Source organism: Siphateles boraxobius, unplaced genomic scaffold (assembly GCF_051911475.1).
Source record: "Siphateles boraxobius isolate OS27281-9 unplaced genomic scaffold, OSU_SipBor_1 19, whole genome shotgun sequence".
NCBI lineage: Eukaryota > Metazoa > Chordata > Actinopteri > Cypriniformes > Leuciscidae > Siphateles > Siphateles boraxobius.
Genome location: NW_027508799.1, coordinates 25,567,648 through 25,580,572, shown reverse-complemented (window position 1 = coordinate 25,580,572; position 12,925 = coordinate 25,567,648). Strand labels below are relative to the sequence as shown.

Genomic DNA, 12,925 nt, shown 5'->3' with positions numbered 1-12,925 from the left:
TAGACTAGACTAAAGGAAGTAGTAAGATGGGACATGTTGTTTCTCTATTTCCACAGAGCCTACACAGATCCTCAAACAGCCTGGGTATAAAGTGGTCCAAAGAAACAGCATGGCTGTGTTTGAGTGTAAGGTCAAACATGACCCCACTCTCTTTCCCTCCATGATATGGCTCAAAGACAACGAAGAGCTTCCTGACGATACTCGGTATGACCTGCAGTTATGATGCTGGAAACATTCCTCTGAGATTTTGGCCCATATTGACATGATAATATAATGTAATGTACCTATAATGTAAAGCATAATTTAGTCTGAGAAAAGTGAAAACCTTAAAAGTCCTGAAAGGTGTGTTTAAATGCTTTGAAAGGTGGCATGTATATGCTAGTTTTTGACTAACAGGTGTGTATGTGTGTAGATTTGAGGTGGGCTCTGATAGTCTGACTATACATGATGTGACAGAGGAGGATGAGGGCACCTACACCTGCATCAGAAACACCACCTTGGACCAAGATTCAGCCAGAGCCACACTCACAGTTGTCGGTACGCTCAGTTTATACATCACTTTTAAAAACTGTACAATATACAATTTGGCTTCCTTTTGTTAATACAGATTATATGAGTGCTGTTGAAGAGTTGAAATTGTATTTTGTTTGTATAATTAACTTTTGACTTCCTCAAAACTGCTTTCCTTGTCAGAGGCCACACCAACACCATCTATAGTACTGGGTAAAGCTAACTTCTTTAAGTTCCCAAACAGGTCCCAAACCCATTTTACACATTTGTATTTTTTTTTTTTTGGGTTTGTTTGGTTATCCCTCTTCATCTCCCTAATATGTGCTTATGAATGTGTTTTGTGGATTTTGCCCATTAATAAATAAACTGTTAAAGACAATTTTGATTTTTTTGATGTTTACAAATGAGGCAGCTCACTAAACTTAAAATAAAGACCTGCATGGTTTCAGCTTTACCTACAAACTCTCATGGCAATTCATGACTATTTTACATTTTCACAAATTAGTGCTGAATTTGTATAAATTCCCTCTGTGTCCCACTGAGGGTTTGGTTTAGGGGTGGACCTTCATGCTTAGATATATTTCGTACGATTCAAATCTTACAAATTTATATGAATTTTCCAAAATGTAAAATTAGTTTTGTTTTCTAATGAGATCTGTTTGGCTGTGCCTTGTAATCATGTCTTTAACAGGATGTGAGATTTCAGACTGTGGCATTTTTTTAAGTTTTGTGGTCACTTTTTGTTATTTTATTTTGGCTTGTGTTGCATGTTTCTAATGTCTGGTGAACGTCAGCTGGATCGAGTTTTGTGTCTCATAATATCTGTTTTTTCAGAGAAACCAGACCCGCCCATAGACCTGGAGCTGACGGACCAACGAGAGCGCAGTGTTCGGCTTACATGGACCCCTGGCGATGAACACAATAGCCCTATTAAATGTGAGTTAAAAACTGAACTTTGTTTGATTCCTTGTGTCAAATCAAATAGGGATGCACATATTATATCAACAGCTTCTGATCCATATTTCCCTGGTTACCTCAGTATTCCTGATCCAATATGAAGATTCGCTCCACGAGCCTGGAGTTTGGCACAATATGACCAGCGTTTCTGGAACCAGTACCACAGCCCAACTGGATCTGTCCCCATATGTTTATTACTCTTTCAGGGTTCTGGCACTCAATGGCGTGAATCTGAGTGAACCCAGCGCGCCGTCCAGACAGTACCGGACCAACCCTGCACGTGAGTGACCTTATTAGGAAGTAGATTGCTTTAAGATATTTAAACTTCCTTATATTTGTATGGCTCAAAGTCTGATTATGATCCTCACAGAGCCTGACATGAATCCATCAGACGTTAAAGTCATTGGAACGTCACCCGACAGTATGACAATAACTTGGACGGTAAAACTCTTTTGATGTGATTTGATTCAATACAGTATCTACTAATTTATCTTTTTTAATATAGTTTCTAGTCTATAGTGACTTCTAAAAGTATTTGGACACTATTAAAGATGTAGTTGAATAGATGATGAAATGTCAAAGCGTTTGGTAAACCTGTTTTTTTTTTTTTTTTTATGTCTGGTGAGCAGGAGCTGACCGGGCTGGAGTCGAACGGTCCAGGACTAAAATACAAGGTTAGCTGGAGTATGAAAGATGCGGATCGTTGGACGTCATTCGATCTGGCCAATGTCTCACAATACATGGTGACAGGAACCCCCACTTTTGCACTCTATGAAGTCACCGTACAGGCGGTCAATGACTACGGGTCTGGCCCCAGACCAGAGGTGGTGCTTGGATACTCAGGAGAGGACTGTGAGTGAGCTGCAAAAAGCACTCAAATTTATTTCCATTCATATTGTTTTAATTGTTATGTAATATATTATTAAATAATATGTAATGACACATTATTTTGTATAACATTTCTATTTACAAAATGTAAATATATAATGTTCTGTCATGTCAACTCTCGGAGAGATTGGCATGGTAATGGTAATGCATATGGCAATGTTACTGTATTTGGTCTTGGCAGAATATATCTGCTACACTGCTGAAGAGCAAGTACCGAGACTTACTACTGTCAATACATTCACAGACATTTCTGTGAGCATGTAAGATGTGCTGCTGCTGCACATGTTAACGTAAATGAAATAACCCCCGAAGCAGATCTATATAGGTGTAGCTGGGGAAGGTGGAGGGTTTTTGAAAGTGAGCTGCAGACTCTTAATGGCAACACAACTGGTATTTGCAACAGCAACCAATAAGCTGCTCTATGTAGATGACGATGCGATCGCTGCCAAATAAGTTAAGGACCTATCAGCCTGCGCCATCTTGAGTTTCATGCCCAAACTTGGCATTTATTTTATATATTATATTATATCATATTATATTATTGTGCAATGCTATTATAATGTGGGCCAAAATCAATGACAGGATGACATGTATCCAGTCCCAGAATGCACTATGATAAAATCACTGAAAGTTTACATCAGAGATGGTGGACAGAGTCTGGAAAATGTTGATTACTGAGAAGTAGTTGCATTCCAAATTTTAATTTAAAAAAACGCATTCAATATTTTTATGAACAGCATGTCTTTTGTCATCTCAGCACCATCTGCGGCCCCAGAGAATGTACAAGTTTCAGTTCAGAATGGGACAGTTGCTGAAGTTCGCTGGGACGCTGTTCCTCTTTCAACAGTCCAAGGTCGACTGAAGGGGTATAAGGTACTTACTGAAAACTTGAAATACATTTACGTTAAATATTCTATATTGAGCTGCAAACAGTCTAATGTGTCATACATTTTGTAGGTGAGTTATTGGAAGATGAGAAGCTTACATAAGCAAGACTTTGAGCATGAAAGGCCACAGGTGCTCATCTTCAACGGGAACGAGACAGAGGGTCGCCTGTCCGGCCTTAATCCCTACAGCCAGTACGCCTTCAACATTAGAGCCTTCAATGGAAAAGGAGACGGACCCACCAGCTCCAATAAGCAATTTGAAACACCAGAGGGAGGTACAGTAGTATATACTTACTTTTACTTTTATACTATATGTACTCATTTGTCAAAATATGGAATATTATTGTAATTTAAATGAGTTTAAATTATATAAATTGTGTGGGGGGGGGGGTTTTAGTTCCCGGGCCTCCTAAACATTTAAAAGTCAGAAATCTGAACATGGACTCACTGATTGTGGAATGGGCACCACCTCTGGAAGATAACGGCCACCTGACTGGATACTTGCTCAAATACCAGTCTAGTAGGTCTAAACTCACAGCATATTGGATGGGAATCTGTTGCTGATTTATGAAAAGATACAGATTGCTTATGCTTTTCACCCTTTCTGTTTTAACTCTCTGCTTGTAGTCAATACGACTGATGAACTTGGGCCTCTCAAAGAGCTGCTTCTACTAGCAAACGAGACCAGCATCACTCTGGACAACCTCAAGTACAGCACGCGCTACAAGTTCTATCTGAATGCCATGACTGTCAAGGGCTCTGGCCCCACCATCACAGAAGAGGCTGTCACGATCATGGACGAAGGTGAGGGCTAGATTTGTGACTGATTTTACAATATAATATTTTTAGCATTTGATGCAAGGATCCAGATGCAGTATTTTATTCTCATCGGTGGCTTCGTATAAATTGCAAGCAGAATAAAACGTATACAAAGGTTTGTTTCAACTGAGGAATCCAGTCCTCAGATTCCTGAATCTGAGTGATCTAGTTGTCATTCCATGTTCCATGACGACAGTTTTAATACTTTCAGTGCGCCTTATTTATTCATTTGTTTGTTTGTTTGCAAGGCAATATTAGCCACTTATTTAAATCCTATTCACTTTAGTCTGTGATCATGTTTTTTATCAGTATTTTAAGCATACAGCTTTGCTAAATATATACTATTTGTATTAATTTTTTAGCCACTTTGGTAAGAAAAACAAACTTAATTCTTACTTCCAATATCTTATGTCAATATCTGTTTTGTTTGAAAAATATTTAGATTACCACTGGAAAAGACAAAATGCGGATTAAGTTTAATTTATTAAACTGATTGAACATTAATTAAAAACATTTTTAATACATATATTTTTTCCCCCTTTTTTTTCTATTTTGTTCTGTGAAACTAAAAGTTGCTTTAGATCTTTGCCTTAAATGTGTTATGGTGCTCTGGCCTGTTGAGTTCCATGATTAAAACTTCTTTGTTTTTGGGTTTGTTTGAATTGAATAAAAATGTACCTTTCAACAGCATCATATTTTGTGATTTACACATTTGGAAACATTCTATTTTTAAATGATTGGTCGTCAGGTGGCCACTACTTATATCCACTCTACTTTTGTCTTCTTTTGTCTCTGTCTCTCTGTTTTCTTTGAAGCGTTAATTCGGCATCCCGCAGTAAAGGCGGGTAAAGGTAACACCAGTATCAGGCTGATGAGAACGCATGCTGGTCAAGCATCAGCTATGAGACTAGAAAGCCACTGTAGCACTGAAAGGAGATAGATACATATGCATGAACTTCCTCAGGCCAAAAAGCTTTACACCTGACCTGGCCTGCTCCATATGTCATGGAGAGTCATGTTACCAAGAAATGCAAATTCCATCCCACTGCTTTCATTAGGGCTTAACTAGAACATCTGTTGTTAAAGGAATAGTTCACTCAAAAATAAATGCTGTTGCATTAATACTTGAACACCAGTTTTTTTTTTCTCTGTGGAACACAAAAGGATCATTTTTGATGAATCTTCATGAAGCTATTTTCCATATGACAACAGTTGTATAGAATTGTGACCAAGTCTCTTAAACTCAAAAAAAAAAAAAAAAGTGTTATTCACTCATCTTTCCACCCAGTGAACTGTTGTGACTGAATCAGTCAGTGAGTCCGGTGAACTCGAGAACCGGATCAGTGAATGAATCGTTCTTCTGAGTCACTTCTTTTCAATGATGATGAAGTTCACAAATTGAACTAAATTATTAGTTCATGAATTGAAATGATTCATAAATTGTACTGAATCATCTTATTGACTCGGATGTTAACAACTCACTGTATGGGATGATTATCAGTGAATACGGACTTAAATTTGGGTTCTTTCGTCACAGCAAATCTACAGTATCGTCTATCATCTACAGAAGACTAACTATTGCACACAAGTCATATGGTCTACTGTTATTGGCCTTTTTTGTCGGTTAACAGATTTTCGTAATAGAAAATCATTTTAAAATCAAAGGCTGAGGAAAAAATGCCAGAAGTTTCATTTTGGGCTGAAGTATCCCTTTAACTAGTTTAGACAAGGACTTGAGATGTTTTTCAGTATAGAGTAATGTTTGATTGTATGACAAACCCAAATCTGGCTGCCTTGATCTCAGGGTCCTCTCTCCAGCTCTCATTGCACCAGTAAACTGCACGTTCCTGCATGCTGTTAACTCAGATCTGCATTTCTCTTTCGCTGCCTTGTTTTCTCTCTCTCTAATGTTTTGTTTCATGTTGTGTGTTTCACTATTCTCTGTATTCTTCCAGGATCAGCCCCCCCTTCTCCACCACCAACCCCCTCTGTCACTCAATCTTTGCAGCCCCCGTTTCACAAGGGTACAAACACTCCTGTCCCGTCACCTTCTCTCGTTCCTCGATTGTTAATTCTTGTATGATACTGTGTTGAACAGGAAACTGTTGACAATATACTGTTTAATACCTCACAAGGTGTCGGATACAGTTTCACTCACGATCTATAATAAAAAGGAAAGTGATGACAGTCATCCCTTTAACTAGTGTAGATTCAAAAGTTTGGGGTCTGCAGTTTATTTATTTATTCTATCAAGGACATATTATATTAATCAAAAGTGGCATTTATTGAAACATTAAAATGGAAAGGTTATTTTAAATTGTAATCATATTTCACAACATTACTGTTTTACTGTATTTTTGACATCTTTCAAAAACAAAATAAAAAATCTCACCCACCCCAAACTTTTGAACGATTGTACGAGTAATTGAAAAAAATTATGTCTAGTAGCCCCAAAAAGAACACTTAAAATGTGAATTTTATTGTATTAGATATCAAATATCAAAACTAGTAAATTATGCTAAAGATTTGATCAGAACTACCTTCTATATTAAGTCCACACATTTTTTTGGGGCCGCAAGACATCGAAATATATAGGATTTTTCTGGCAACTTCTTCATAATCTCTAAATTCTTACATCAATTGTACTTTTCCTTGTTTGATCAGTGCCACCTGCTGCTCGGATGTTTGGGAGCGTGAACTCCTCAGTGGAGGAGGGCCATGCTGTAATAAGCTGGGAAAACTCTTTGCCGGATAGGAATGTTTATGTGGAATATGTTGTTGCTAACAGTAAGACTTTCCTCCTTAAAATTTCACTACTGCAGTGCGTATCTATATAGTCTCAGTATAATTCATAGTCAAAGTTCATAGATCGAGTTATTTTCTACTATTTATCGTCTAATATCAGAATAAACATAGTTTTGATCGATTTCTGTACTTTTAATAACTCAACATTTTATTATGCTTTAAAACAACATAAATACATAAAAATAAATAAATAAAGAAAACATTTTTTTTCTGTTTTTCTGATTATAATTACAAGTGACTTAGAGTAGTTGACCCAAAAATTCTGTCATCATTTACTCATCCTCAAGTTGTTCCAAGCCTGTCTGAATTTATGTCTTCTGCTGAACACAAAAGAAGATATTTTGGAGAATATCGGAAACCAAGCAGTTGATGGGCCCTATTGACTTCCATAACAATTTTTTCTATACTATGGAAGTCAATGGGGTCCATCCACTGTTTGGTTACTCATATTCTTCAAAATATCTTATTTTGTGTTCAGCAGAAGAAAAAAAATTCATACAGGTTTGGAACATCTTGAGGGTGAGTACATGATGACAATATGATTTTGAACAATTCCTTTAAAGAACAAATTCTACTGAAACATTCAAATAATTAAATATACTTTTTTTGTAGTAATTGGTTTTGCAATAATCTCTCCCCTGCCGTCGGTCCTTCTCTCCAGGTAATGAACCCTGGAAAACTGAGTTTGTAAATGGCACTCGGACATATCAGATTAGAGGACTAAAGCCGGGGATGCCTTATAGTGTTCGGTTGGTAGCCAAAGACCACTCAGACGCAACGGTCCACAGTACAGAGGTTCTGGTGATTACAGTTCCAGGTGAGGAGAGCATGTCTGTAGACCACCAGAATCCACCTCACCTGTCACTCACCCGTGAAGCCCCGCCCAGTCTCAGTTCCAGACATCACCTGTAGTTTTGGTTTGGAATATTAACAAATTACACATGCTTGGAGTCCAGGCAGGTTTATGGAAATGTAGATGCATGCCAGAATTGTCCATCTTTTCTTCCTTCCTTCTTTCTTTCTTATCTTCCTTTTTTTTTTACATCCTACAGAGGTCTTCAGAGGATTTTAAATGCACAATGCACTTCCTCAAATCCATGTTGGTCATTTCTTGTTAGCGTCATACAAATGAGACTTCTGCTTTTGCTGTGATTTAGATGTTCAACCCATGTTCATTTCTGTTTTACTGTTGATAACACTATTTTTTTTATTTTGGGGGGATGACATTTGACAGATAAATTAACCATAACATTTCAAATGAAATTAAACTGAGAATTGGTTCATTTTGTATCTGCTTCCTGTCTCTTTTGTTTGTGCATGTGCAGCCATGACCAGCAAGCAGGTTGACATTGCTACGCAGGGCTGGTTTATCGGGCTGATGTGTGCCATTGCTTTACTGATCCTGGTGCTCCTCATCGTTTGCTTCATAAAGAGGAACAAAGGAGGCAAATATCCGGGTAAGTGAATGTACAAAATTGATGCGAGATATTTAAGCACATCCATGTAGTACAAATACTGAATCTAAAACCTCTAAGACCACTAATATGCGACAAGATTCTACTGACAAATACGTGAACTTGTGGCTTTGACCACGTGAACTATTTTGAACGAAAATCCAAACTTTAATGCCATGGAACTTGTTGATTTTCCAATCACATAGTGAAAGAAAAAGAAGATGCCCATCAAGACCCCGAGATCCAGCCCATGAAAGAGGATGATGGGACATTTGGGGAGTATAGGTGAGGAGAACTACTACAGTTATTTATTTCACTACAGACAGAAATCATAAGAACTAAATGTTTAAATTGGACTGGTGTTTTTGTTGTGGTTTCACGACTCATTGAAAACAAACTTCTCTTGCTCAGGGATTCAGACTGTAATTTTTTCATTCCTGTGAGATGAATGTAAACATCTGTGCCCCTCCACAAACAGCTTGAGGAAAGCAGAAGCAACCCTTTTTATATATTATTACAATCCTTAACCAAAGCTATGTACTATGTGACTGTATACAATTATTTTACACATTTTTATTTAATTTCTTCATTTTACATTTTTATTTATTTAGCACATTTTAAATGTCAAATCAATTGCCTTCCTGATTTACATTAATGCTGGATTTATTTCTGTGATTTTGTTTTGTGTCATCAATACTATGTATGGTCATTGATGATATTTATTATTCTTTTTAATTTATTATTTTGTATTTGTGTGAATTTCTAGTAATATGTCTGGTCGTATTGTCATATTGCTGTTACAATGCAGTAGATATGATTGGAACTGACTGATGAATTGGTCTCAGCTTAAAGTAGCTAATTCAGGGCATAAATTCAAATATTTGAAATAAATATTATATATTAAATGTTAATGAATAAATATTAAATTATAAAATTATAGACAATGGACCCTTAAATCATTCAAATTCAATTTCAGCTTCTGAATATCCCAAATCAGAATTGCAATTGAAGTCATCTGTCATGTTCGTTTTTTGTCTTTGTATTAACATTCCATGTCCTGTTCATGAAGTCCATCATTTGTTGTGTGTATAATGTCACTGCATACGTTTGTCTTTATTGCAAAGTAATAACCTCATTGTCAAACATGCCAGTCTGTCTCATTTGTTCCTCTTGTGTGTTTTGATATTGGGGGGAGTTCAGGTCTTTAGAAAGGTAAGAGGGGCTTTGCAAATCTTGCATGCATAAATTCCCCCATTATTCATCTCTTAGTTACAGTAGATCATTAAATGAATAGCTGTAAATCTCATGGACAAGCTAAATCCAACCTTAACAAAAATATTAAGTCTGAAAAAATGTATTTGTACTTTTTGATTGCTTATTGTGATTTTACTTCATTTATATTATTATTTTACTGCATTTGTTCAGAAATCCTCAATGGTCATTTTCTGTTTTTTTTTTTTTTTAATTTTTTTAAGAGAAGTGGTTTATGCATTATGATGAATGTGCCCTAACTTACCCTTTCAAATGCACGTTATGACCAGTTATTACCATCTACTACCTCCCGGATGTAGGAGAGACGCATTTATGGACTGTCGTGAAAATACCTGCACTAAACAGCATGTTGGAAATGGACAATCTCCAATATCTAGTTTTAAATTGTGCTGTTTGTAATATCCTCCCCTCCCCCTTGTCTCTGCTCTTTACATCAGTGATACGGAGGATCACAAGCCCCTAAAGGGCAGCCGGACCCCATCCAATGGCACGGTCAAGAAGGACGACAGTGACGACAGCCTGGTAGATTACGGCGAGGGAGGAGACGGCCAGTTCAACGAGGACGGCTCATTCATCGGACAGTACAGTGGGAAGAAGGAAAAAGACACGGCGGAGGGCAACGAAAGTTCGGAAGCTCCTTCCCCGGTCAATGCCATGAACTCCTTTGTGTGACTACCTGGATACCCCTCGTGACCTTTGACCCATCCAACACCCCTTCCCCTTGTCACACCATCTTATGGAGAACTTTCTCTATTGCACTGTGACCCCCTGACATCACACAGAAAAACAAATAAAACAAACTCCCCTAATGTAAGACAGTGAGATATTATGCAAAATGCAAGCAGAGGGCCAGTCCTAGCTTCACTGCGATTGGTCAGAGTGAACATCACATGACTTAATAAGCATATTATCTTATTGCAAGTATACATATATATTAATATATGTGTATAGGAATATATAAATTGATATATATAAGAAACTATTTTATTAACATGGCCCTATTTATTGTCAGATGGCATTATATCACACCATCTTGTACCCTGGACACGCATGGAATCAGTTATTGACATCATGCCTTCTGCGAATTAGCATTAAGGTGTGGTCACATTTACTGTTGTTAACTGAATTTTCACAGGTGAAAACCAGTCATTTCACTAGGAATTTGGGAATTTTGCGTAAGGGAGAAAGATTTCGCCACATATTAACAATATTCAATGGACCTTTATGCATGTGAATTCCGCCAGAATTTCGCTAATGTGACCGCACCTTTAGCCAGCTTTGTGGAGACAGTGAACCTCGTCTGACTGTATTGATGCCACTTTTGCTTCACAGCTAATGCCTGTTACGTTCTGTCGTCAGTGTTAAAATCGGTATAATGCACATTTCAGGCACCAATGTCTTTGTGGGCATTGTTGTGAAGTATGTAATACGTGTAAAAGCTGTTCTTAGGCGTCTTTTTGGCAGACAGAAGTTTCGAATAAATGAAAAAATCACAGAAATTAAAAACTGGTTATCAGGGATGAGGTAGCATGTTTTTGACACACAAGCACGCAGACGTGGTTTTGTCCTTTTTCAGTTCTTTTGTGGTTTATTTTGCACCCTTATATTTATTCACGGCGAACCTCTTTCGATGTTTCATCCCTGACGAAAAGTCAGTGACCGACTTAAGAAGTTAAGGTTCACTTCACCCAGGATGGTTTTTGTGAAGGAAAGCCCCCCCAGTCAGCCATATAGCCACCCGTAGCCCCGTGTTGGGCGCCAGAATTCACACCGCCCTTGGTGTGGTTTTACAGTATGGGATGCAGTGAAGGCCCCTCAGCACGGTTCCGTAGTGCCTTGGTAGAAATCATTATTCTATAATCAAAAAACGAGTCCTTCTCATCGCTTTGAGTCCTTTTATATCAGTACTGCAAGTGATACCGAAGTCCAGGGCTGACTGAAGACCGCAAGACTTCAGGAAATGATGGCACATACTCAGCTGCCACAGAAATCACCTCAAATTGGGGTGAGGGGCATCTCATTCCCCTTATTGACAGCTAAAAATACTGCCACTTTTCTGTAATGAGTGAACTGCTGTTGATTGGTCAGATCTGACACATTGATGGCAACTCATAAAGGTGATGGAAACATCCGACTGTGGTATTTACAGTAGCCTGTCCTTAGAAAAATCTCAACATATGCGACACCAGTAGGTAGAAATATACACACTCACATGTAACTGTTTTTTAAACCATGTTATTGCATGTTATGAAGTATTACAAGCTGTCGAGTGGAGTGAAATCAGGGCTTCACTGAACACACGGTCGGCAGTGGTGCTGCCGTCAAATATGGCTGGAGTATGTGCGGTTTATGCAGACATGCATATGTACGTGTGTGTGATGGCTGTGTGTGTTTGAGGATGTCTGCGCACTGTATATATGGGGCGAGTCTCTGTTTTTTGGCAAGGCCCTAGATTTTCATGATTTAGCTTGTCATAACTTGCATCAAGTTTTTTAGTTTGTAATTGTCTGCTTTTTAATGTATAGATATGACATTTGCTTTGTAAATATCCAGCCAAAATGATTTTGGACTCATGAAAGAATGCAGGGGAAAGCTGCTGAGATATCCTATAGCCCATCACGCAAAATCCCAGGATGTTCTAGAGGGACTGTCCCAGCAATGTATGTACTGTAAGTCACTTTGGGTGAAAAAAGAAACCCAGTTGAAAAGTGACGACACCCCCATTTCCTAAAACCCTTGAGTGAGAAAAACAGGGATCAACCGATGATTGAGTATACGTACTGTAAGGTAGCACTGCATTAAACCGCACAGTGTTCCACCTGAATTCACACACACACATCAGCTCTTATTCTTTTAATGGCACTGTTGTTTTCTTTTCTATTTGGCCAGCTAGGTTCTGACATTTTTCTGTCTAGGAAAAATAAGAGAAGAAATGGACGCATCCCCAAAGAAGGAGGCCGGATTGCACTGCTGTGGGTGCAGAATCTTTTGATGTGTTTATGTCGGAGGGGGCAAGGACGGATGAAACGTAGTGTGTGAAATAATATTCTGATTAATGTTAAAGCTACATGAAATTAAAGCATGAAAGGCTGTGAAATGGTTTACTCTATATAATATAATCTCAAAACAAAAAAAAAATATTTTGTATATAAAAGAATTAAAATAAATGTTGGTTTCCGGATTTCACTACCATCTGTCTGTTTTTGATTTTATTCCTTGTACACAACAATTATCTTAATCAAAGCACATTTATTCACAGTTACAAAACTGTAACTTTTCAACAAAAAAAAAATTGCTAAAAGTTTTTTTGCATGCCGAAGTGATTTTTGAAGT

General features: G+C 37.8%; 1 protein-coding gene across 28 annotated transcripts in view; it reads left to right on the top strand.

The window, feature by feature from the left end:
* The window catches only part of nrcama (neuronal cell adhesion molecule a), a 59,631-nt gene extending 46,849 nt beyond the window's left edge, over positions 1-12,782 (top strand). For 5 of the 28 annotated variants that reach the window (XM_077234506.1, XM_077234509.1, XM_077234503.1 and 2 more), the window contains 18 exons: positions 57-204; positions 413-537; positions 694-723; positions 1,345-1,446; positions 1,550-1,747; positions 1,838-1,908; positions 2,097-2,319; positions 3,113-3,228; positions 3,313-3,517; positions 3,640-3,762; positions 3,870-4,046; positions 4,877-4,912; positions 6,017-6,085; positions 6,726-6,848; positions 7,528-7,683; positions 8,192-8,323; positions 8,527-8,605; positions 10,030-12,782. In XM_077234506.1, coding sequence (XP_077090621.1) covers positions 57-204; positions 413-537; positions 694-723; positions 1,345-1,446; positions 1,550-1,747; positions 1,838-1,908; positions 2,097-2,319; positions 3,113-3,228; positions 3,313-3,517; positions 3,640-3,762; positions 3,870-4,046; positions 4,877-4,912; positions 6,017-6,085; positions 6,726-6,848; positions 7,528-7,683; positions 8,192-8,323; positions 8,527-8,605; positions 10,030-10,264 — 2,348 coding nt within the window. In that variant the 3' untranslated portion in view covers positions 10,265-12,782. Of the gene's footprint in view, positions 1-56; positions 205-412; positions 538-693; positions 724-1,344; positions 1,447-1,549; positions 1,748-1,837; positions 1,909-2,096; positions 2,320-3,112; positions 3,229-3,312; positions 3,518-3,639; positions 3,763-3,869; positions 4,047-4,876; positions 5,189-6,016; positions 6,086-6,725; positions 6,849-7,527; positions 7,684-8,191; positions 8,324-8,526; positions 8,606-8,731; positions 9,481-10,029 lie in introns of those variants that run through there. The other 23 variants (XM_077234522.1, XM_077234524.1, XM_077234521.1 and 20 more) reach the window with 12 other exon arrangements.
* Positions 12,783-12,925: the final 143 nt, after the last annotated feature.